Source organism: Bacillus rossius (genome assembly GCF_032445375.1).
Source record: "Bacillus rossius redtenbacheri isolate Brsri chromosome 4 unlocalized genomic scaffold, Brsri_v3 Brsri_v3_scf4_2, whole genome shotgun sequence".
In the NCBI taxonomy this organism is placed as follows: domain Eukaryota; kingdom Metazoa; phylum Arthropoda; class Insecta; order Phasmatodea; family Bacillidae; genus Bacillus; species Bacillus rossius.
In genome coordinates, this window is record NW_026962011.1 from 39,426,842 (window position 1) to 39,451,828 (window position 24,987).

The window sequence follows — 24,987 nt, forward strand, 5'->3', positions numbered from 1 at the left end:
CCTCCAAATGCATGGCCGGACATTTTACCGCATGAGCGCACACACTGTTATGACCAACCTAGTTCAAAATAAACAGCATTGAATTAAATGGATCATGATGATAAGCATATTATTATAATAAACACCTAACTGCATTACTTCTGTATGTTACTGTTCAACATTTCATATACTACATAACTATGTACAATGTGATTAATACTTAAGACTTGTAAAATTTGCATTTATCATTTAGCAACAGGCTGCATAGAATATTTGTACTAATATTTTTAAAAAAATTTTGTTACAATAAAATTAAAATTTCATCATATTATATATTTGAATGGAACTGTTCATCTGAAAAACACTGGTTTCTGGTTATGGAGGACTCGATCAAGCTCACACAAAATGCTTGAAAACAAAATGGCAGTCAGGTAAAATGGTAGCAGAAACCAGACAAAGATAACAATGTCAAATATTTAGGTAAAAGAAAATAACACAAATATAGCAATTATTTTATTTAGTACATGAACACAACAGAGGCAATAAAACAATGTTGTGCATTCCAGCTAATTGAACAGTTGTAATTAACTGCTTACAATAATAATTACTGCCAACAAAAAATACAACTTAAACATAACTTGTCCTAAACCCACTTTAAGTGAAAGAAACATTGGCAAGAGTTTGAAAGTAATCAAATTAGCTAGAATGCACCATACTTTAATAACTGTATATGCATAAAAACATAAGTTATTAAAAATTGTGAAAACTGTCAATAACATAATATAATTTTTAAATTATAAACAATAATTCAGCAGTATAAATATCAGTATGTTTAACATGAGATAATTTATGTCAAATATCAGTTTCATTGGACTAGTCATTAATTCAATTTGTTTTAAAGCTTAATAAATATCTTAAATAGCACTAAATTCTGTTTCTGTCACAAAACCTTTCTGCGCAGAATCTGAAGTTTCCTGCTTACATTATGCCCATCCAGCACTTAGTTCTGTTCCACACTTAAATACTACTAGTATTCCAACCAAAACATTTATTATTAGTACTCTGCAATTAACATTGTAGTTGCTCACAATCACTATATAGGCACTATTTTACATATATCAGGTTCAAAACACAACTCTTCTGAAACCTACTACAAATTGAATCAAAGGTTCACTGTAGTTCTCCAGCCATGGTAGGAAAGATATGTATGCCATTTCCTTCTTGCTACTTGCATCCTTTCTCAAGATGGATTAAGGCTCAGTCTGAAATAACAGCACAGTTTTTTTTATTTTGATGACAGTGCAAACAAACTAAAAACCGCAACTTAAATAATGATCACAAAATGTTTTGAAATACAGCGGAGTCCTGCTAATCTGAATTAATTGGAGCAGAGACTGGTTCAGATTATAATATTTTGAGATTAGCTAAATAATTACTGTATAATAACAGCAAGTAGTAGAATACATTTCTATTAGCATTATCACTTAGCAGAGCCTATAAACATTTACACAACTGTCAAATCACTTAACATGTTAATAAAAATAATTTTTAAAAAATACATACAAAAAAAATCCTACAAAGATTTATTTCCATCCTATACTCTTTCATATTAGTGGAACTCCACTGTGTTATTAAGTATGTCAGCAAACGTTATTGTATTGATTACACAGGCGGTGGTCTTTAATCAGATGTCCCTTGGTTTTGACATATTAATATGGAACTAATTGAACTGCTAGCATTTGGATTTTTTTTAAGGTGGATTCAGGCGTTTGTAACTTTACCGCCAGGTTGCACCATTGTTTCTTGCCCTAGAGCAGCTCATTACAACGTTTTTGAAGTAGAATTTGTACTGTACTTTTTACCTAATTCTTTTCATATTCCCATTAAAACTGGACTGATGTTAGAAAAACTGGCATAGCCGTGTTCCTAAACACACTGGACTCGTGAGCTCTCACTGTCCATAAGCTAATTTAACCATAAAAAAATAATGTGAGTGAAATGTAATGCTAGAATCACCGCCTTGCAAATATAGTAATACGTGCTGCAACTACACCATTTTTAAAAATAAAATTCTTAACTAGCAGATACTGGTGTTTTCAGCACAGCTTATTTACGATTATAAAAATTCACAGCCAGAAGCAATTAAAAAACCAGATTTAGAATGAAGCTTATTTTGTTTCATGTTTACAAATATTTGTGAACTTAAATTACATACATATCTTATATCTTTAAATAAGCAATTCTTGTATATATGTATATATAATCTGAATCTCGGAAACGGCTCCAACGATTTTCATGAAATTTAGTATGCAGGGAGTTTCGGGAGCGATAAATCAATCTAGCTAGGATTATTTTTCAGAAAATGTTGTTTTATCCGTGTTTTCAATTATGTATAAATATAATCTGAATCTCGGAAACGGCTCCAAAGATTTTCATGAAATTTAGTATGCAGGGGGTTTCGGGGGCGATAAATCGATTTAGTTAGGATTCATTTTTAGAAAATGTTGTTTTATCCGTGTTTTCATTATATATATATCGTGGGCGTACAAGGAAAACCCACTAAGTCCAGTTAGATAAAAAAATGAGATATTCATATGACAAAGTCCAGTTTAATGTGTTTCATGACAAGTATATTATGTGATAAGTATATTATTATGTTAGATTAAACATGTTTCATATATATTATATCTTTAAACAAGCAATTTTTGTATATATATAATTTTTTATTTATATATATTCTGAATCTTGGAAACGGCTTCAACATTTTTCATGAAATTTAGTATGCAGGGGGTTTCGGGGGCGATAAATCGATCTAGCTAGGATTCATTTTTAGAAAGTGAAAACTCATTTCAAGAAAACCTTCATGAAAATAATTTGGTTTCCGCTCGTCCCACAAGTGCTGCTAAAGTAAGATGCTTGCAAAACTTGACTAACATTATACGAGCAGAAAGGGCTTATGATTTAGATGTTTCACGAGAGCGTGCGTCACAACGTGTGGCCGCTGAAAAAAAATATTATTCATATTTCATCAGTATGTAATTCGTATTTAAATATAACTTCTAAAAAACACAATTTACAAAAAAAAAAAAACAATACCGAGCAAAGCTCGGTCATCCAGGTACTATATTTAATGTGAGCTGTTATTGATGCTTCACACTCTTAATCAAAAAATAATTAAAGTATGAGTCAAAAGTAACAACTGGAACGAGGCAGTGCAATGATAAGGCAAGGGGACCAGTGGTTCTATAACTTTCATTTAAAATCCTACATATAATTGTAGGCATGCCATACACAAATTTCTGAGGAATAGAGCAACTACAGCACTGTAATGAACTAAATCACTGTGCGAGCAAAACATGTAGAGTCGTTTAAATAACACATGATGATGCTGCGTTAACAGAAAGAGTGGTAGATTCGTAATAAAATGGTATAACAGAGTAATTACATTTATTTATACATATATACACATTTCTTTGGAATACCACAGGGCATAACATTTATACAGTCAGTAATTAACTCTCTTTGGATGAGATGTTAGGCCCAAATAAAATAAAAATTAAAAACTAAAAAAATCTTTACGGGATAATTTATGTCAAAAATACTGCATACAGCCACCTAGATAAAACTTAAATAAGTAAGAATGTACATGTTTGCATCTACACTTACATATTGATGAGTTAATTACCTACCAAGTCAATTACAGAAATAAATAAATAACCAATACTGTGTTATTCATAACTTCTTGTTCAAATTTTGTGAAAAAATAAATTTTTGTAAATGAAAATTTCACATGTTTGTCCAGGAAGAGAGATCCCAACAGGATGGTACCATCTCTAAAACATTAGTCTTTAGATCATAATGTTTTTCTTATTTTTAACTGTGCATTTTTTTTTTCACTGTGGTATAGCTCATAATTATCTGATATTGACAGCAAACATTTTTTTTTTTTAAGTAAAGCCATTTTTAAGAATGACAATGCTAACTCTCTTGTTTGCCATAATTTAAAAAAAACTTTTTCATAATAAAGGAAAAAAATTGTTACAGTCACAAAACTGTTTACTTTAAGAAGGAATCTTTTGGTAGAGATGCAATTGACCTAAATTTTAATTTTTGTCAATATATAAAAAAAAACTTAAATGTAAAGAGTTAATCCGATAGTAGCTATGTTATGAATGCTTAAAGATACTATTTTTTTCAAATAAAAACTTAGTTAAATCTTTTGTGTAAAATATAAATATTAAATTGAATGAGTGGTTAAGATGGTGCGCATTAACTTCGCCACATAAAATAAGTCTATAAATAATAATAATAATGAATAAATTAGGACAATTTTTTGTCGACATTGGAGACAATCAAGATGGTGAGAGGTGTTGAGATGAGAATGAAGCAATGACAATGAATGGGTGTAAGAAAAAGGCCATCACACTAACGTCCGCCACATAATCTCCTTGCAAAATACCAGAGGTTTGACGCAGCAAGGAATCGAACCCCAGATTACCCTGGTGGAAGGAGTGTGATGCGAACATTCAACATCCACATCCAAGGTGAAAATAAGATGTGTTTCTCTTTCCTTCTCCTCTCGTCATCTTTATTGGGGAAGCATATCGTTATCTTGTCTGCTACTGTTACTATATAGCATGTAAACTATTTTTTTAGTGACTGTCATAGTTTGCATAGTTAGTTGTGATGTGCCAATGAGGATAATTAAATGGATCACAGAACTGAAACGTTTTAGGTTGAAGATTCCATGGAACACCAGCAAGGAGCAGTTTATAGTTTAGGTTACCAATCACCTCTTAGCGCTAGTGGGCGTGAAGGTTTCCCCTCTCGTGGCCGAACTGCCTACCACATACCCCAGAGTATCCCTCCCTCCACCCTCTTGCCCTCACCCCCTGGACTTTATGCCTGTGGGTGGTTCTCCCCCGGCCCCAAGGCTCGTGAAGAGCCCCTGTACGTGTTTCTTCCAGTCAGTGGCTAGCCAGATGTCAGTTTGTGTAGCAATCACGTACAAGAGCGTTAAGTTCGCTGTCGTCCTACAATAATACATAACAGAAATTAAGATAATGGGTCTCGAGTTAAGATGTTTGGTTTTCCTAAGACGGACAACCGAAGAAGTCTATGGCTGCACAACATTTCTAATGCCATCTGCCACGCCCCAAAGTGTTTGATCTCCCACCAGCTTTAATGTGTGTGCTTCTTGAAAACTGAGTCATTTAAAATCAGTGCCACGCACCTTTAATATATATTATTACATTAACACATATATAAATAAGCGTTATGGTTTGTTTGTATGTTTGTTTTATAAACAAATTTTGGGTTTCAACCTGTTCTCGTTGAAATTTTGCACACTTGAGCTTTGAAACAAGAGGAAAGTCGCTGTCTACGTGAGATTGCGGAGAAACACCCTCGTCCACCATTACCATACCTCTTAAAGTAGAATTTTTGGCACTTCTTAATGAAATTTTGGTACTGCATTGTTGATGCTTTCTTCATCTCCTGACAATGGCTATTACATTGATGCTCGCATTCCATTACTACCCAGTGATTCAAATAATGATGAAGCAGTGCCAGACAAGAAGTATTCAATAATGTAAACGGGAATGTAATTAATACATGAATAGAAATTTTTTAAAGGATTAACTTTGTTTCACTCTCGGCACGGATTCGCAGTTAGCACACAGAGAGTTTTGTTTGGTGCGCGGTCAACTGCTAGCCGCTAATGTGTGTAGCACCCAACCCATTCTCTTCTGATCGCCACCCGGGATGGGAAGCTTGCTGCATACTGCTTCCCGAGGACTTCAATTTTTCTTTCACTGATGAAATTCCATCCAACATTTTAATAAGCATTGAAAACTTGTTTCGTCCTTGGGGCCTACATCAAATAGCAAGACTTAAACATTATTTTTGCATTCAAAGTTTCAGAATTTTTAAAAAACAATGAACTCTAGCTAGCTCCAGACCATGAGGTTGTAACATTTGCATGCCGCTGCCCTCCCCAGCTTTATGAATATTTTTTGAGAGAAAATATTTTTTGTCATTCAGATTGATCAGATGATTATTTAGTTCAAGGTTATATTGACCTAGCTTAGTATTTGTATTTTATTGTCGTAAATATTCTTGTAATTCATTTTTGTATAAAGATGTTTTATTTAGACAAGATATTATTCTATTTTTTACCGGTTACATTTTGCTGGCTAGGTTATTGTTTGTGTAAATGCATTTTTCAGGCTTTTATTTACTTTCAATAGTGATTTTATACCTCTGTTTCAAGCTTGTATTTATGTGAAAGTATTTAATTACATTTCTAGAACAATGGGTATTGTTTGAGTGAAAGAAAGGGTGAAGGACAGATGTGCCACTCGGTGGCACTAATATTTTTTATACATTTTTTCCAGCTGCCGAGGTTTTTTTTGGCAATTTCTGTATGTATTCCTATGATGGGGAAGTTAAAATTCGTACATTTCCCAGTGCTTATCATTTGACTTAGAGAAGGAAAGAAAAACATTTCCTGTATTGACATGTCTTATGATTGGTGGAGTTGTGAAAGCTGTGTTGTAATTCGGCAGTGAGGTCATGCGTCTTCCTCCTTCTTTGTGTGGCAGCATTGCACTTTAAACCTAAAGGGTTTCAGTTCTGCAGTCCATACAATTCCCTTTGTCACCACATCAGAAAAACTCACAAAATGTAACTTTGGCAGTTAATTATGCAAAAAAAAATATTTTTTTTATTTTGTAAATGTTCAACCACTCAAAAAGTATACATACTTAACAAAATTTAAGGTAGTTATAAAACCACTAGCTGAAACAGGTTGCATCTCCTAAGACACAGAGGCAGTACACCCACCTATGCAGAGGACTGCTTGTAGTTCTTGGTCTCCAGCAACTTCTTGCCGCACATGGCACAGATACCCTTCTTGTATGCACATGCCTGGCAGTAGTGGGACCCCACCTGGTGCACCTTCTGCCGGCAGATGCGGCACGTCTCGAACTTGGTCGTGTACGGACTGAACCGCGACTTGCTGGCCGTCACAGCCTTGTTCTCGCCCACCTTGCGCCCGCCGCTCTCCACCGTGTTGCGCGCGCCCGTCTTCCACGGGTCTGGCGTTATCACGCGCCCCAGCTTCCGCTCACACTTCTCGCACACCATCGCAAGCGCTCACCTCTCCACCTCAGTCATGGACCCTGTTGCAAGAGCGCCAGTCCAAATACAAACACTACAAACCAATTACCAATGTGCGTAACGAAAATTAAAAATATATATACCACTTAATAACTACAATGAAATGTCTTTCGAGTACAATGCTATGGTGGATTAACAATGTTTCCAGCCCGTACCTTCATTAGCTCGCTCTCCCTAGTCCCCTTGAATCCGCTTGAACAGATTTACCAGTATTTCGACCCACCTCCTCCTCTGTAACGTTCCGCACTCCAGACCAACAAATCGCCCTCTTCCCCTTCTTGACCACACTCTGGACCTGTTTACGCCATCCTAGGCTGTTTGCAGTTACCCCCAAATCAATTGAACGAGGGCATTAAAGACATATACTGCTTTTTAAATAAGTAATTTTTGTGTTTCTTTTCCTTGGGTTCCTGTTTCTTAAGTGATGCTATAGTTTGTTTTATTCTTATGTAATGGTTGGGTAATTGCAGGGCTACATTATTTACACTTTCCTAGTACTTGCTCCATTAACTCGGTAATATCTTAAGGTAAATATGTAGAGTAGTGATATATGCGGAAAAAAATGCTAAAAATCCGAAAATACTTTTATTATATGCTCTTTCACTTCCTCTTTTCAAATCAACCGGCGGAGATAAGAAATTCCAAATACTTTAGGAGATATCAAATTTTTTAATTTTGAACATGTAGAGTAGCGGTATTTGCAAAAAAAAATTCTAAAAATCTGGAATTACTTTTATTATATGCTCTTTCATTTCCTCTTTTCATTAAAACCGGCGGAGATAAGAAATTCCAAATACTTTAGGATATATCGATTTTTTTAATTTAGCAATACAACACCTGTACAACCATTCGAACTGCGCAATTTTTGTTATTTTGCCGTGTGTTCGTGAATGCGTAATAAATAAAATGGTCGATTAGGTCAGGTCAGTTACATTGTTAATACTTTCAAACTAAGCGGACATAAAAAATAATGTGAATTATTTTTAATGGCTGTTTAGTTTTAAAATATTTATAATGTAACTGACCTGACCAAACAAACCGGGACAAAGGATGAACAGTACGAACTAAAATGGTCGATTAGGTCAGGTCAGTTACATTATGAATACTTTAAACTAAGCGTACATTAAAAATGATATGATTTAATTTCAGTGGTTCTTTAGTTTTAAAGTATTTATAATGTAACTGACCTGACCTAACAAACCCGGACAAATGATGAACATTAACAACTCACGTAAGATTTTTTTGTTACTTATTACTTGCACAACAATATCCAAATAAAAAATAAGACTTTAAAATTAGAAACGTTAAAAGCCCACCTAAGTTGGAGGTGGGTACATTTCCTTTGCCATTAGAAGGAAATGATGTCGTTCACCTACGTCGCGATACCTCCGACGGAACATTAATAAATAAATAAATAATCACGTATTGGTTCATTTGAATACTGGCCAATCACGGAACTGTCACGTGACAAAATTGTCCAATAAGAAACATAATAGATACTCGTAAACAAGAAACAATGGTAATCACAGCATGAATATGCAGGTATTGTGATGAAAATTAAAGGTAAATATTTACAATCGCGGTAGATGCCAAAAAAAATGGTAAAAATCCGAAAATACTTTTATTCTATGCTCTTTCACTTCCTCTTTTCAAATCAACTGGCGGAGATAAGAAATTCCAAATACTTTAGGAGATATGGAATTTTTAAATTTTGAACATGTAGAGTAGCGGTATTTGCGAAAAATAATTCTAAAAATCTGAAATTACTTTTATTATATGCTCTTTCACTTCCTCTTTACATTAAAACCGGCGGAGATAAGAAATTCCAAATACTTTAGGAGATATCGAATTTTTAGATTTTCATCACAATACCTGTGAATTCAGGCGGCCACCATTGTTTCTTGTTTACGAGACGAGTATGATTTTTTTCCGCGTAGGTGAACCGACCATTGTTGCTTGTTTACGTTTATGATTTTTTATTTTCGCGACGTAGGTAGAACGACTACATCATTTTCTACTAATGGCAAAGGAATGTACCCGCCTCTAACGTATCTGAGTTTTTAACGTTTCAAATTTTAATGTTTTATTTGTTGCGCAAGTAATAAGTAAAAAAATTACGTGAGTCCTACCGTTCATCCTTTGTCCCGGTTTGTTAGGTCAGGTCAGCTACATTATAAATACTTTAAAACTAAACAACCATTAAAATTAATTTATATTATTTTTAATGTCTGCTTAGTTTGAAAGTATTAATAATGTAACTGACCTGACATAATCGACCATTTTAATTAATTAGGCATTCACGAACGGTAAATCAAGACGCACATAAAGTTCTGCCATTCCCGATTACACCCGAACCATTTACCTTCAACCAACCTCGGTTCTATTTATTAATATTTATATTTCTCTGTTTATTTTAATGTAGCTATACTAACCTAACTAACCGTCCATAGTGTTTTAAAGTGTTTTAATGTAGCTAACCTAACATAACATAACTATAATAAAAGTATTTTCAGATTTTAATAGATATGTACTCCTAAACAAGCAACAATGTAGTCGTTCACTTACGTCACGGAAAAAAAAAATCATACTCGTCTCGTAAACAAGAAACAATGGTGGCCGCCTGAATTCACAGGTATTGTGATGAAAATTTAAAAATTCGATATCTCCTAAAGTATTTGGAATTTCTTACCTCCGCCGGTTGATTTGAAAAGAGGAAGTGAAAGAGGTATTTTCAGATTTTTAGCATTTTTTTTGGCATCTACCGCGACTCTACATATGATGAAATTAAAAAATTCGATATCTCCTAAAGTATTTGGAATTTCTTACCTCCGCCGGTTGTTTTGAAAAGAGGAAGTGAAAGGGCACAGAATAAAAGTATTTTCAGATTTTTAGCATTTTTTTGGCATCTACCGCGATTGTAAATATTTACCAAATTAAAAAATTTGATATCTCCTAAAGTATTTGGAATTTATCTCCGCCGGTTGATTTGAAAAGAGGAAGTGAAAGAGCATAGAATAAAAGTATTTTTGGATTTTTAGCATTTTTTTTTCGCATATACCGCGACTCTACATATTTACCCCACTGTGTAAAGACATGCAACACAAAACCCTTACTGCTTGTAAAAATGTTGTTAAAATTCAAACCAATGTTAGAAATTTAAATAAATTTCACCGAATGTTTAGAAAAAATGTCAGGAAACACAACTTAATTTTTGGATTTTTTCTTGTTTTTTCGGATGGGCACCTCCAGTCATTAATTTAAATATAGGTAGATTTTTAAAATCATTTTATAATTTCTTTAAAATGTGAATAATACACTCTGTCCGACTATCAAATCGTGCACACTTCTTTGAATTCTGAATAAATCTTGTGCACCCATTAGCAAAATTAAATATAATATAACTTACTTTATTAGGATTGTCATAAAATATAAATAGACTTGTTTTACATCCTGATTAACCGTAAATATTTCTTCGACAATAAAATAACTCACAAATATTCAACTACCTGTAACAATAACAAACTTCGACCATATGTAGTTACAAAACAACAACAAACACATTTATGCATGTTAGCCAACGTTGAGAAAAGTTATAAAGGCTAAACAGAAATATATTTTTTCCTTTTCTCCCAACACAAAAGTCCACATTTATTTATTTGGCGAAGAATGAAATATTTTTGAGAAGTATTTCTCCCCCACGTGTATTATTTTTATGTAAATAAATTTGATGTATAATTTATTTAGTTTAATTTTATTCAAATTGTTTCTATTCTTGTCTTCCGAGTTATAGAAGTTGTGTTTGCAGCAGTTTTATCTGTGTAACATATCTACGTCCTTGTTCGTTTTTGATAGCGAATCCAAAATTTGCTTTGTAAATTTGAATTCGCCATGTCCCGCGGTCTCGTGCTTGTGACCTGGGGTGAACCTAGTGTAATTATTGGTTTTGGAAAGACGTATTACTCTTGTTGGAAACGTGTATTTCTTCAGTAGGGCGCCAGCTAATTTTCCACTAACTGTTGTGTGGGCCGTCAGCTCCAGCGTGCTTTACTTGGTTCTAGGCCGTTGGAAGTAATTGATCGGGTTAGGTTGTAGCTATGAAATGTAAGCTGGCGTTTAGTAGTGCGAGTTTTAATCATACTTGACATGTGCTCATTGGCCTGGTTCTGCTTAGGACATGAGTCAGTGACATGCTGTGTATTGCTTTATGATATGTTACACACTAAATATGGCACTTACATATGGGAATGTTGAACCTTTTACAAAAATACGTGACTTGGCACATTTCGTTATGAGAACAGAATACGAAAAAAAACATGTTACACTTAACTGGAAAGTATATCAAAACATTCTAAAATAAATTAACAAAACCATCTTCAAATTTAAAGTTACAGGTTGGGTTAATAATGTAGTTTGAAAGAGCACATTTTTCAAATTTTCCAAGGGAGGGCCTCCATAAAAGTAAACAACCCCAGCAAAGTCTAGGGCCACTGCTGGGTCAATTTAAACTTTTTGTAACAATCTGCGTCCTTTGGTAGCATAGAAGAAGAGTACTTGATATTTGCTGTTTCCACTTGCTGTATCAAAAACGCAAACCAAAAATAACGGACAATGTGGTCGGAACCGTAAACCAAGAAGACAGACAAAATATTCATTAGTGTTGTTCGTTTGCAACTGGCATTTTTCAACAGCCAAACACACAAATTCAATATTGGCTTTTTTTTCTCTCTTTTTTTTTTTTTTTGGGGGGGGGGGGGGGAGAGAAAGAATTACTTTGCCTGCTGTTTGCTTTCAAATTCTTTCCATTTGTTGGTGGGAATGATAGATTTTTTTAGGATTTTGGGGGGGGAGATATATATTCCACCCTCACCCCTTGGTATGCCACTGCTGTCATTTGACATCCAAAGAGTGACAAAAAGTATGTAAAGTGACTTAAAATGTGTTTATCATAACACTTAAAACAAAAAGCATCATTTAATAACATTGCAACAAGCTTTAGAAAAAAAATCATAATTTAAAAATTTTTGGGAAAAGGTATATAATAGCAAAACATTATTTTTTGGAGTTTGTTAACTTTCACAACAGCCAGATCACCAGGGGCGTTGCCAGGGGGGGGGGGGGTTTAGGGATTCAAACCACCCCCCCCCCCCCTTAGCACCAAATCTTTAATTAATTTCTTATTCATCACTCAAACAAATTTCATATTAAAATTAATAAAATTTTTAACATTACAATATTTAAATTTAAGTACCGAAAACTGCTAAAATAGCACTATTTTACACCTTAAAATCCTAATTTTCCCGGGGGAGACCATGCTTCTTAACACCCCCCCATACACAAATCCTGGCTACGCCACTGCAGATCACTGCAGGTCTGCTGTCATTGGCAAACTGTTTAAAGAGGCATGCAATATCATTTAGCAGAACTGTTTTCTGCTACAGTTCTGCTTGAGCTAGGAATCCTTATGTTCCTAAATCAAAATCAGTTAGTTAGTAAACATGTTTTTTTGGTGCTGTGTAGGTCGCTTTCATAAGTACACCTTCATCGTCTTTGTGAGATGACATTTGTATTCTACTGGTTCCAGATGCATTTTGGCAATATCCTCTGAACTTTCCCCGAAGTCATCTATCCTACAACCAACTATTATCATGAAAATATGTTCATTTTTGATTGATTATCAGATTTCATTGTTTGACATTTCTGCAATGGCTTGTGTGGGGCGATTTCCTCAGGGGTCTCCAAAGCACGATGTGAGGCTCTATTACTGATTAGCAATTTCATTTCATTTCATATGAGATAAAATAAGCAAATGTATTATATATTTACTTCTGTCAAATTTAAAAATATATTGTTATTATTTCTTAGTTTATTAATAATTTTCAGTATATCAGTGTTCTTGTGCCTATGTATGTTGGTGTATTCACTTTGGGAACTGTATGTTACTAAAGTATATTTTTTGACGTGATAACGTCTTATAAATCGATGAACACCGGCTGCACGCACAAAAAAGCATGACTCATTGTCACGTTCCGCCTGAGCCGAGCGTGCAAGCGAGAACGCGGAACAAGCGATAGAGAGGCACGATCGGCCTGAGCGTTCGGCTTGTGACGCATCTTCTATCTCTCTTCCACTCCATCGGCCGATGCGTCCGAGTAGAAGAGAGACAGTGGCAGCACACAACCTAAACATGAACTGTTTTGTCAACTGTTTATAAAGGACGTTATCACATAAAACTATTGTCCGTAAACCGACTTTACCGACACCCCCCCCCCCCCACTTTTTTTTTTTTTTTTTTTTTTTTTTTTTTTTTTTTTTTTTTTTAACAAAATATGCATTTACACAAAGCACAACTTTATCATTTATCACTTTTATTTTATAATGTTTGTATCCTTTTTTATAGATATTCTTGGCCTTGTCACACTTCAGTCTTCAAAGTATTGTGGTACATGTGCTACAAAGGATATTCAAGGTATTAAATAAAATACTTTATTGCTAGAAAGTCTAATTTTATAATTACTTCCGTGAAACATTATAGGTAAAGAGGGAAATTTTCATGCAATACTTTCCATTGAAGAGTCCAAATTATTAAAAATATTTATGCACAAAATGAGGCCAAAAATAAAACTTGTGAGTATATGACTAAGTGTTCTATGGTGTTTTTGCATTTATAAACATTTAAAAACCCAACCTGCTGCATTTAGTCAGCACGATCATTAGAAGAGGGCGGAGGGGGTGGGGGCGGAAAAAATCCCTAGGGCCCGGTTGAGTTCCGAAATATATATTTTTATGCTTGTGTTTACCCTAATAAGACTATTGATAATAAACCTTCCAAGGTATGCAATTTTTTCAGATCACATTTACAGTTATGGACATTGTAACTTTTAGTGTTTAAATATATATACATATATTTTTTATTTTGGGGTTTGAAACATTGTTCATTACGTAATAGGGAGGGGGAAGGCACAAAATGATTTCCCCCCGGGCCCTTGGTATCTCTTGATGACCCTGCTTGCAGTACATGCAAGTTGGCTGCAGGCAACAGAAGAAAAAAATAGGATTTTTAGGAAGAGGGTACCTGATAGTATCTAACACAGGTAGTCACAATCCACTACCTTTGTTTTGATACACCAAATGAATTAAAAAGAAACTGCTATAATAAACTGAGTACTTTATTGCGATTTGTACAACTACTTCCAAACATACAACTATAAATACATCTTTAATTATGTCTAGATCCCAGTATATTAAACCATCACATCTTTCACATCAACTTCAACTATTTCACTGAATGCTGCAGATAGATTACATACTCACTAGTGGTGAATCCAGAATTCCAACAAAATGTAATTCACTGTAAGTGGCATTTACAAAAAAATAGGATGGTAAGGGTTTTTTTTTGCCCCTGGAACCACCCATGCTACCTTCCTTAACAGTTAAGTTGATGCAGCATTCACTTACAAGAAATTACTTTCTACATTTGAAGATAAATATACATGCATACGTATGTACTGCATTTCATGCAAGTGCTCGTAATTTTGACAGACACTGTTACCAATGAATTCAGCATTTTGTCATCAGCTGGGCCCAGACTCTTTCCTGGACCCTGATGTGCCGTGTCCTGTCTGGCCACTGCTCACATTAATACATGTGGCTGTTCAAACAGCTTGCTGGCATCAGCAGTTGCAAGAAATTTTTCAATATAATTTTAAGAAAATTTTAATTATTCTGGAAAAATAAACTGGTGTTTTTTTTTTTTAAGAATAATAAAAAATATGGTAATTTTTAGAACAATAATGATTAACAAATTCTGTAACACATTCTGTTCGTGTATTATGTTAAAAACCTGTATTTAATTGCTTATGATATTTTGTGTTTATTTTCAAGAAAATTTCACAATAATAATAATGACTTGTATTTACATCATCATTAAATTATTTTGAGTACCTATTTATTTTTTATACGTTTTTCTTACTGTTATTAATCCATAATTTTTGATTATGTAAGCATAATTTTTTACCATAAACTTTTAAATTTTTCATTAACTGGCATTTTATTGTAACCAGCCATGCTAGTCCACAGAGAAGTTTCTCTCAGAATGCTTTGATAATACCCACATTATTTTTGGTTTTAGTCGTGTATTGAAACTGATGTACTATTTTATGATTTATATTTATGACTTCAAAGGGCAGGGCAGACGGAAGTGAAACGGAATGAGTAGGGTCTACACACTGTTTATGTTGATGAACCATTACCATGGAGCAAAGTGTAAGTTATTTTCCTTGTGTAGCTCACTACTCGCAATTGTAAATTACGTGCATAATCGGGCAGTTCATGACCACAGCCATGCCGGATAAGATATTTTGATTAATAATGATCAACAAAGACTTAACAGATCTAAGAACTCTATGCATTGATCTAAGAGCTCTATGTGTAGAAGCAAGATTTGCACGGATGTTGTATTTTAATTCCATTATCAAAATGTTAATTGATGGAAACATGCAATAATAATAATTGTAAAATATTGTTAGAAATTAAGTTGGTCAATATTACATTTTAAAAAGATTAATAGTTCTTGAGAGAAACACCTGAAAAAAAACCTTAAAACATTAACTACGTACTTAGTGTTGACCCATTTACACAGCAATATAATCTCTTACAGTGTTTTTTTTTTTTTAAATTGTGAGTGGTTTTAAAATTATGCATTAAATAACAGGTGTGAGGCCATAAACATTATTTGCCCTCCGGCCTTTAGTTTATTATGATGACCCCGGGGATTACAGGGACAGATGGGGCTTGTGCCCCGGGTGCCTCATTTGGAAGGAGGGGGGACATTTAACTGGCAGAGTAATTTTTACTATAGATATTCACTTGAATATCATAGTGTTAGAATACAAAAAATAAGTGTTGGAGGGCAGATGAACTGAATTAGATATATTGAAAGACACATACATGTATATCATCAAACATTTAAAATCTGGTATTTTTCGCGTACTATCCAACTTGCGATGTTATTACAAATTAATGACTGCAACTAAATCTATTAATTTACCTTCTATGTTGAATCAAAAATATTTGTAATAGTGGAATTAATATGTGATGGTATTATGAAGTGTTGTCAGGAAAGGTTTTGGTTTGGTTGGCTTGGGAAAAAAAATGAGGTGCCAAGATGAGTTCTTGCACGGGTATAGTTACGTCCCTGACAGTTTATAATGTTCTGACATGTTTAACAGAACGACAAATACACCTTTGGAACTTTTAAGAACTGTGAAAATTAGACAAATACATGAAATGCAGTCTGTTGCTTTATTAATATTGGTGCAAGTTAAGAGTGAAAAATTACTTAGTGATTCACAGAATGTTCCAAAAACCAAATTACATTTTCTCCAAGACTTCCTTACAGTATGCAATTCTTTGTCTTCATGCTAATAATCAGGGGTGCAACAACATAATTTCCAAAGGGCAATATACCTTTTTATAAAGAATCATCGATCCCCCCTATTGAAGCGGGGGGGGGGGGGGGGGGGCCTGGAAAAATTTGTATTTCAAGGTGGAAAATGGTGCTATTTAAGCAGTTTTATTATCTAACAATTGATTACACAGCACTTTCTTTGCCCCCGTTTGCCCCCACTTCAAGGTTTCAGAGGGGGCAAAATACCCTTGCCCCCCCCCCCCCCCTGTTGTTGTGCCCCTGCTAATAATGAATAACATTTGAAGCTGAATATATGACCATTATAATGTGTGATATGTTTAGAAAAAACCTAAAATGAAGATAAATTGTATTATTTAAAAGATTTTAAATGTTCTTGAATAAAGTTTGAACTCAGAACCTAGTGAATGTTGTTTTTTATATTTATAATCAAAGTTATAATTATCATATTTAATATATTTATCTGTCAAATTCTTGGTTTTCCTCCAATAAAATGTAAAAACAATAATTATCAACTCTACAAATGCCAATGCTAAAGATAGAAAAAAAAAGTATTTAATATTTCAATATTTCCCTTTTTTAGTGGAAATATCATAAAACACCTTGTTTGTCTGACCAGTATTAATGGAAAACACAGAAAAAGTAAAGAAATAAAACAATGTTCCTGTTTAGCTGCAAAAATAATATTTTAGCTATCACATTTAAATATATTCATAAAATAAATAATTACAGTATTTTGGTGTATTGAATTTGGTAAATTTTAACCTACTTCTTGTATCACAAATAAGTTTTATATAATTTACTGTATGAATGTATTTCAAAATAAAAACATGGGTAAACATAAAAAACCATTTCAGTGTTTACACATTCATTGAAGTGAATTTTACATGATGGCTAGGGACCTGAAAAATTCGCGGATTCAATGACCTCTAGGAAAGCCTCCATTATCCTCTATATTTCTCAAGTAAACACGTGTGTTCATTGGGTACTAAATTGTGAGGCGTCTCCACTGGGTAGCTTGTGATTCAACACTTCTTTGGTCGATAGTCTCTCATTGGCCCAGAGAGCTATAGTTAAACTGCGAGCCAATAGCAGAACCAGCAGAATTGTACACATGTTTGAATTTCAGCCTATCACAAAATGAGTCTGCGAATTTTACCGGTCTCTAATGATGGCTATTTTTTGCATTGTCATTTAGATAAATATGATAAAATAGTCACATAATGATAAAAACAATGTATCTCTAAGGATGTCATAATATAAGTTGAATGATAGGAACAAATATAACTATGCTAAATTTATAACAACAGTATTATATAAATAAAATTTTTCTGTATGTACTAAAAAAATTATATAAAATTAATAAAACAGTTCTTCCATATACATATAATGTGAACATAATTATTCATAACGTTAAGTTGAATACTGAATGGATAAATTGCCATAAAGTATAGTTTCAATGTTAAACTGTGGCTTCTCCTTGTAACGAGAGTTTGTGCCCAATGGCTTCAACCCGTGTCTTTAAGTGGTTCAGGATGTCTTCTGCCAGTTCGTTGATGACTGAGAATCGACACTTGTGGAAACTGAAAATGTCTATCAGAAAGCCAGTAACTTGTTCCTGTAGAAAAAAAAAATTAAAATGAGACAAAGATGGCAAAATAAAAGGTACAAAAAAAATTTATCTTGGATTATAAGTATTAAATTAACTATAAGTTAAACAACTGTACCAAGTATTCACATGACCACTGCACTTGGAGTACAAAGTTGATGGAAGACCTTATTATAAGGGGTGACACCTTGATCTCATACTTTGGGGAGGAGAAGAAGTGACAACTGTCTTCCCTGAGGGGGTGGGAGGCCTGAGGCCACAATGAGCTCCAAAACACTTAGCTACCAACTCAGCACCATTAAATTTCTGGTGAAGCAAAGGACTCAGCTCGAACTAAAAATGATCTGCTTCGCTCACCACATGAGCATAACCATCAAGTAGCAATGTAACAGAGTCAAAGACTTAACAATGTCATTATCAAACATCCATTGTCAGTCATCTTTTGATATTTACTCTTCAGAACATTTTATAGAACATTATATCCATTCTTTCCAATACTTTCACACTTGCTCATTTTCTGCTATTCTCAAAACCGTTATTTGGTTTAACCCCCATATCATCCTCCATCACATGCTTTCATCATGCCAGAGTCATCCCATTAGTCATTCTGTTATCATCTCTCTTGTTTCTTTTTAAACAGTAAAGTTCTCATCAGATACATAAAACAGTCCAAACTTACTATAATTCTCAAAATTAAAGCAGCTAATGCATTTTTTTTCCGAGAAACATCTTATCCAAATATCCTTCTAGCAAATTCTACTTTCTCACTAGGCTGTATGCCCTAATCATGAAGACATGTAACCTTGTGAGGAGGAATTCTTATTGGATGATAATGCCGTATTTATCTCTAAGGTGATAAAAAGCCACCTGAATGATTTTGAGCACTGATGCAAAGCTACTGAACTAATTAAAATAAGTATTTACATTGTGGGCACCAGTAGCGGATCCAGAGGGGGGGCTAAGGGGCTCAAGCCCCCGCCAAAAGCACCTGGGTCCACTATTGTTTTAGTGTTTGCCTTGATAAAGCCTAGCCTCAGCTGGGTCAAGCCCCTCCCAAACCAAAATCCTGGATCCGCTACTGGTGGGCACCAAAAAATATTATCACTGTCATAAATTAATCCCAATCCGAGGACGGGTTCCACCATGCCCTCGCCGTACGAGTGAGGTGTGCTGGTGGCTCAATCAAGTAGGTACAGCATGCAGCGAGACAAGAGGGTTTACCCTGAAGTACTGGCACACGGCCTTGAGGTTCTCGTCGGGGCCAAGGAAGCCCCACGCCATCATGGGCAGGACCTGCTCGGAGATGGCGTAGAAGTGGGAGATGAAGCCGTCCGGGTACTTGAGCATCCTGCGCTTGCCCTTGAAGAGGGACCACACGGCCGTCGTGAGAGCCTACAAGCAAGATAACATTCCTCGGGTTCATACTCCACAAGCAAAGCCGAACATCATGACACAAAGTTACGCACTTTCAACGTTCATTTTATTTACTTTGAAGAGCTAAAAAAGTAATTGTATTAGTTAAAGTATGTAACTTCAGCTTCAACCATAAAAACACAAGTAGTTTGATATTCCAGGTGACACAATCTCAAATTTAAATGGCTCACGCCAGGGCAGCCTGGAAACTTACTGTTAGACGACTGCTGGGTAAATAATTTATTGGAACATATGGTTCTTTATTTTGAGATTCTGCTATAATAACTTCCGAAAAATGTTCTGTTTTCAATGAACCGTAAAAAGTGCCTTTTTGTGTAGCACCAACAACAACTCTTGATCACTGCTGACCCCTCATTTTCACTAACACCCCTGTGCAACTAAGTATTTTAACGGACTCTCATTCCGAATTGACATCTTGTAGAATGCCGCATGTCCCATCATTTTAAAATAAAAGTTATAAAATAAAAATAAACTTTTAGAGCAGCATGTCTATTAATGTGCCGTTCAATTTCCTCTAGGTCTTTACGTACATCCTTATTTCAAATTAAGCGACTTACCACGGCACGGTCGTGATGAATATTGCAACTTGATGTCTGTACTTTAAAATATTTTTATTTTAGAAAAAAATAAATAAAAAAAGGAACATATTTGAGGATAGTGTTTGGGCTATTTTCTGTAGTGGTATCTTCATTGCATCTTTAGTACCACACAGTTGCAATGAAGATACCACGTGATCAGGGGCGCAACAACTAAATTTCTAAAGGGGGGGGCAATATACCTATTTATAAAGAATCATCGCTCCCCCCTTTGAAGCGTTGTTGTTCAAGGTGGAAAATGGTGCTATTTAAGCAGTTTTATTATCTAAAAATTGATTACACAGCACTTTCTTTGCCCCAATTTGCCCCGACTTCAAGGATTCACAAGGAAGGGGGGGCAAAATACCCTTGCCCCCCCCCCCCCTGTTGTTGCGCCCCTGCACTTGATACTATTCTTACAAGACAAACGTCATACTTGAAATAACATCATCATTCGATGTTTACCGTCTCTTTGAAGCCATTGGACAGCCAGCGGTTGTAGACGACGGCGGTGAGGGTGGACGGAGGGGAGTCCAGGTCGTCGAAGGCGTCCATGAGGATGAAGTCCAGGACGATGTCGTAGAAGGTCATGGCCTTGACGCCCTTCAGGCTCAGCTCCTGCTCCACGAGTGTCCAGTTCTCCTCCTGCTTGATGAACTCCAGCATGTCCTCGTACGCTATCAGCAGGTCCTTCGGGTCCTGGCGGCACGCGACCACAAAGAGTTGTTGTGTGAGGACCCTGCCGCATCGACGGCCCCAGCCGATCAGCTGTGCGACTGCTGACCCAGCGCCTTGGGACATGCATCCAGGGCCGGCGCGTCCATATAGGCGAACTAGGCAACCGCCTAGGGCGCCAAGTAGCTGGGGGCGGCGCAGCACGACACATAACAGCTCATATAATATGTTTAACGATTATTGAAACTAGATGAAAATGGATTTTTGTAACAGTTTGGAATGTTTATATTGATATAAGTAGTTATTTAAAGTCCACGGTGACCTGTTTATGATTTGTAATAAGTAAAAAAGTAAAAAAAAAAAACACAAGCCTGCTTACATTTGATTGTTAACAAAATCTTAAGCTTACGTGATTTATTTTGAGGCAAGGAAAATTTTTTTGGGGTGTCCGGCGGGTGGGGGGTGGGGGGGGCATTAAGGTTTTTCGCCTAGGGCGCCAATTTACCTTGCACCGGCCCTGCATGCATCCGGTACAATCAGTGGCGGCCCAGGACTTTGAAGGGCGCCCTGGGCCATTTACTTCTGCGGGACCCTGATATCGTGGAGAGGAGACTTGGAGAAAGTTTTGGGGGAGGAATAGCTACTCAGAAAAGGAAGGGTGGAGGGGATCAGGCGTCCTTCCCCATCAAATTTTTGTTTGAAAAGTTTTTTAATCTAACCTCGAACTTAAATTCTAACGATGGTTTTGCTAATTTATCGTCAGGTTTTTTTATATATTTTGTTATTAAAATTAGAATAGAATTGCGTTAACACTACACGATGAATAGGATTGTATAAAAATGATAAATAGTTTACCTTACAAGAGCTATGGTAGTAAAAGCGACTGCGCGGGGACCTGACGAGTGTTTACTCGGTTCGCCCGCACTGGGGCCGTCCCTGGGTTCAACAGGGCAGAGGGTAGCTGTCCAACATGTATACATGCTCTTGCATGCCTAGCTTCGTGGGTTGGCCTGCAGGAGGGGAATCGACCGTCGAGCCTGCCAGGCGGTAAGCGTCGGAGAGATGTAGGGAGAGAGAAAGACAGGGGTGGCGGCATACAGGTGGGAAAACAGTTGGTTCCGTCCCAATGTTAGAACTCTGGTGCTCATACGTTGTTCAACATGAACACGGGGTGTTGACGCGGAGGGGCTAGCCAGCAGGCGGAGGGGCTAGCCAGCAGGCGGAAGGGGAGAAAGACTCGCCTTGTCGGCGAAGATGAGGATGTCGGCGAGCACCTGGCGGCCCGTGTCGGCCAGCCACCGCCAGTTGGCGCGGTCCCGGAACACCAGCTGCAGCGCCAGACGCACGCAGTGCAGCTTGCACAGGAACTCCAGGTCCGAGCTGCAGTGCACCGTCTCCGTGCGCAGCGTCCTGCCAACCACGACCCTGTGTCACTCCCCTGTGTCACTCCCCTCCGTCACTCCCCTCAGTCACTCCCCTCCATCACTCCCCTCCGTCACTCCCCTCTTGCACTCCCCTCCGACACTCCCCTCCGTTACTCCCCTTTGTCACTCCCCTCTGGCACTCCCCTCTGTCACTCCCTTCCGTCACTCCCTTCCGTCACTCCCCTCCGTCACTCCCCTCTGGCACTCCCCTCCGACACTCCCCTCCGTTACTCCCCTTCGTCACTCCCCTCTGGCACTCCCCTCTGTCACTCCCCTCCGTCACTCCCCTCCGTCACTCCCCTCTGGCACTCCCCTCTGGCACTCCCATCTGGCACTCCCCTCCGACACTCCCCTCCGTCACTCCCCTCTGGCACTCCCCTCCGACACTCCCCTCCGTTACTCCCCTTCGTCACTCCCCTCTGGCACTCCCCTCTGTCACTCCCTTCCGTCACTCCCCTCCGTCACTCCCCTCTGGCACTCCCCTCCGACACTCCCCTCCGTTACTCCCCTTCGTCACTCCCCTCTGGCACTCCCCTCTGTCACTCCCCTCCGTCACTCCCCTCCGTCACTCCCCTCCGTCACTCCCCTCCGTCACTCCCCTCCGTCACTCCCCTCCGTCACTCCCCTCCGTCACTCCCCTCCGTCACTCCCCTCCGTCACTCCCCTCCGTCACTCCCCCCCGTCACTCCCCTCCGGCACTCCCCTCCGTCACTCCCCTCCGTCACTCCCCTCCGTCACTCCCCTCCGTCACTCCCCTCCGTCACTCCCCTCCGTCACTCCCCTCCACACTCCCCTCTGGCACTCCCCTCCGTTACTCCCCTGTGTCACTCCCCTCCGTCACTCCCCTCAGTCACTCCCCTCCGTCACTCCCCTCCGTCACTCCCCTCCGTCACTCCCCTCTGGCACTCCCCTCCGACACTCCCCTCCGTTACTCCCCTTCGTCACTCCCCTCTGGCACTCCCCTCTGTCACTCCCCTCCGTCACTCCCCTCTGGCACTCCCCTCTGGCACTCCCCTCTGGCACTCCCCTCCGACACTCCCCTCCGTCACTCCCCTCTGGCACTCCCCTCCGACACTCCCCTCCGTTACTCCCCTTCGTCACTCCCCTCTGGCACTCCCCTCTGTCACTCCCTTCCGTCACTCCCCTCCGTCACTCCCCTCTGGCACTCCCCTCCGACACTCCCCTCCGTTACTCCGCTTCGTCACTCCCCTCTGGCACTCCCCTCTGTCACTCCCCTCCGTCACTCCCCTCCGTCACTCCCCTCCGTCACTCCCCTCCGTCACACCCCTCCGTCACTCCCCTCCGTCACTCCCCTCCGTCACTCCCCTCTGGCACTCCCCTCTGTCACTCCCCTCCGTCACTCCCCTCCGTCACTCCCCTCCGTCACTCCCCTCTGGCACTCCCCACTGTCACTCCCCTCCGTTACTCCCCTCCGTCATTCCCCTCCGTCACTCCACTCCGTGACTCCCCTCCGTCACTCTCTTCCGTCACTCCCCTCCGTCACTACCCTCAGTCACTCCCCTCCGTAGCACCCCTCAGTCACTCCCCTCCGTCCACCCCCTCCGATAATCCCCTCTGTCACTCCCCTCCGTCACTCCCCTCCGTCACTCCCCTCCGTCACACCCCTTTGCCACTCCCTCCGTCACTCCCCTCCGTCACTCCCCTCCGTCACTCTACCTGTCCGCAGCGGCGCCTCGGTCATCGTGGCCAGGGAGGGGCAGACGGGGAGCGCTCAACTGGCAGAGTCATTTCTACCATTGATGTTTACTTGAATAGTGTAGTGTTAGAACACTAGGGTAGATTAAATGAATTATTTATATTGAAAGGTACATGCATGTATATCGTCAACTATTTCTCGCGTACTATCCAACTTGCAATGTATTAAAGATGAAATGACTGCAAATAAATAAATTTATTTTCCATGTAAGTTGAATCAAAAATATTTGGAATAGTTCTCTGCCTGGTGTGTTAGGGCATGTCCCGCCTGGCAGGCCTCACCACCAGTGCCGGTTGTGTTTCTAAAAGGCATATGATTTTGAATTTAAAGCTAAAATAATAATAATAAAAATGAAACATAATACGAATGCAGTTTGCATCTGACTATAAATTTAATACGCTGGCAGTTCTGCAACCATTTTTAAGTGTTAGATATTAAGATTTTAGCATATCATATTAAAATCTAATAGTCTTACAAAAATAATAGGCATAAGTGATATCATCTCTAGAATATTTTAAGGCATGTAGAGCGTATACATATGTAAGTTGTATGATCTTTCCATTTCTTTAGTTTCAGGTGCTTGCCTGGACCGAGTGTGGGTGGCTAGTGTATCCACTCGACACCAGGAGCGCTTGCGTCCCTGCGCATAAATCCAGGGAAGCCTTCATTTCACAGACGAGAGAGCCACACCCGATGTTTCCCGAAGTTCATGCTCGCTTTTTTTTCCCCGTTCTATCTCATTGTATAAACCGGTGTGGCATTAAATTTTGCGGTCGATTAGGATAGGTTAGCTACATTATAAATACTTTAAAACATTGTGGATGGTTGGTTATATTAGGTAAGTATAGCTACATTAAAAAATACTGTAAAATCATTTTATGGTTGCTTGGCAAATAACTTTTTTAATATGTAGCTATCCAAGGGCTAGGAAACCGTTTACATGATTTCACAGAATCTTTTATGTAGCTATC

The 24,987-nt window shown here is 38.1% G+C and overlaps 2 protein-coding genes across 2 annotated transcripts in view; both read right to left on the minus strand.

The window, feature by feature from the left end:
* Positions 1-476: 476 nt before the first annotated feature.
* On the minus strand, positions 477-10,725 carry LOC134542013 (cysteine-rich PDZ-binding protein). Its single transcript, XM_063385809.1, has 3 exons — positions 10,565-10,725; positions 6,823-7,160; positions 477-1,241 (listed from the first exon to the last, which is right to left on the minus strand). Exon 2 carries the CDS (start codon positions 7,123-7,125, stop codon positions 6,823-6,825), a length of 303 nt encoding a protein of 100 aa, XP_063241879.1. The 5' UTR covers positions 7,126-7,160; positions 10,565-10,725; the 3' UTR covers positions 477-1,241.
* Positions 10,726-14,310: 3,585 nt separating this feature from the next.
* The window catches only part of LOC134541927 (mitoguardin), a 232,757-nt gene continuing 222,080 nt past the window's right edge, over positions 14,311-24,987 (minus strand). The window contains exons 7-10 of the mRNA XM_063385679.1: positions 22,117-22,285; positions 20,666-20,899; positions 19,413-19,583; positions 14,311-18,200 (exon numbers count right to left, since the gene is read on the minus strand). Coding sequence (XP_063241749.1) covers positions 18,045-18,200; positions 19,413-19,583; positions 20,666-20,899; positions 22,117-22,285 — 730 coding nt within the window. The 3' untranslated portion in view covers positions 14,311-18,044. The remainder of the gene's footprint in view (positions 18,201-19,412; positions 19,584-20,665; positions 20,900-22,116; positions 22,286-24,987) is intronic.

What these genes read in the sequence shown, in the direction of transcription:
- LOC134542013 (XM_063385809.1), bottom strand. Translation starts at nt 7,125, where the DNA reads ATGGTGTGCGAGAAGTGTGAGCGGAAGCTGGGGCGCGTGATAACGCCA.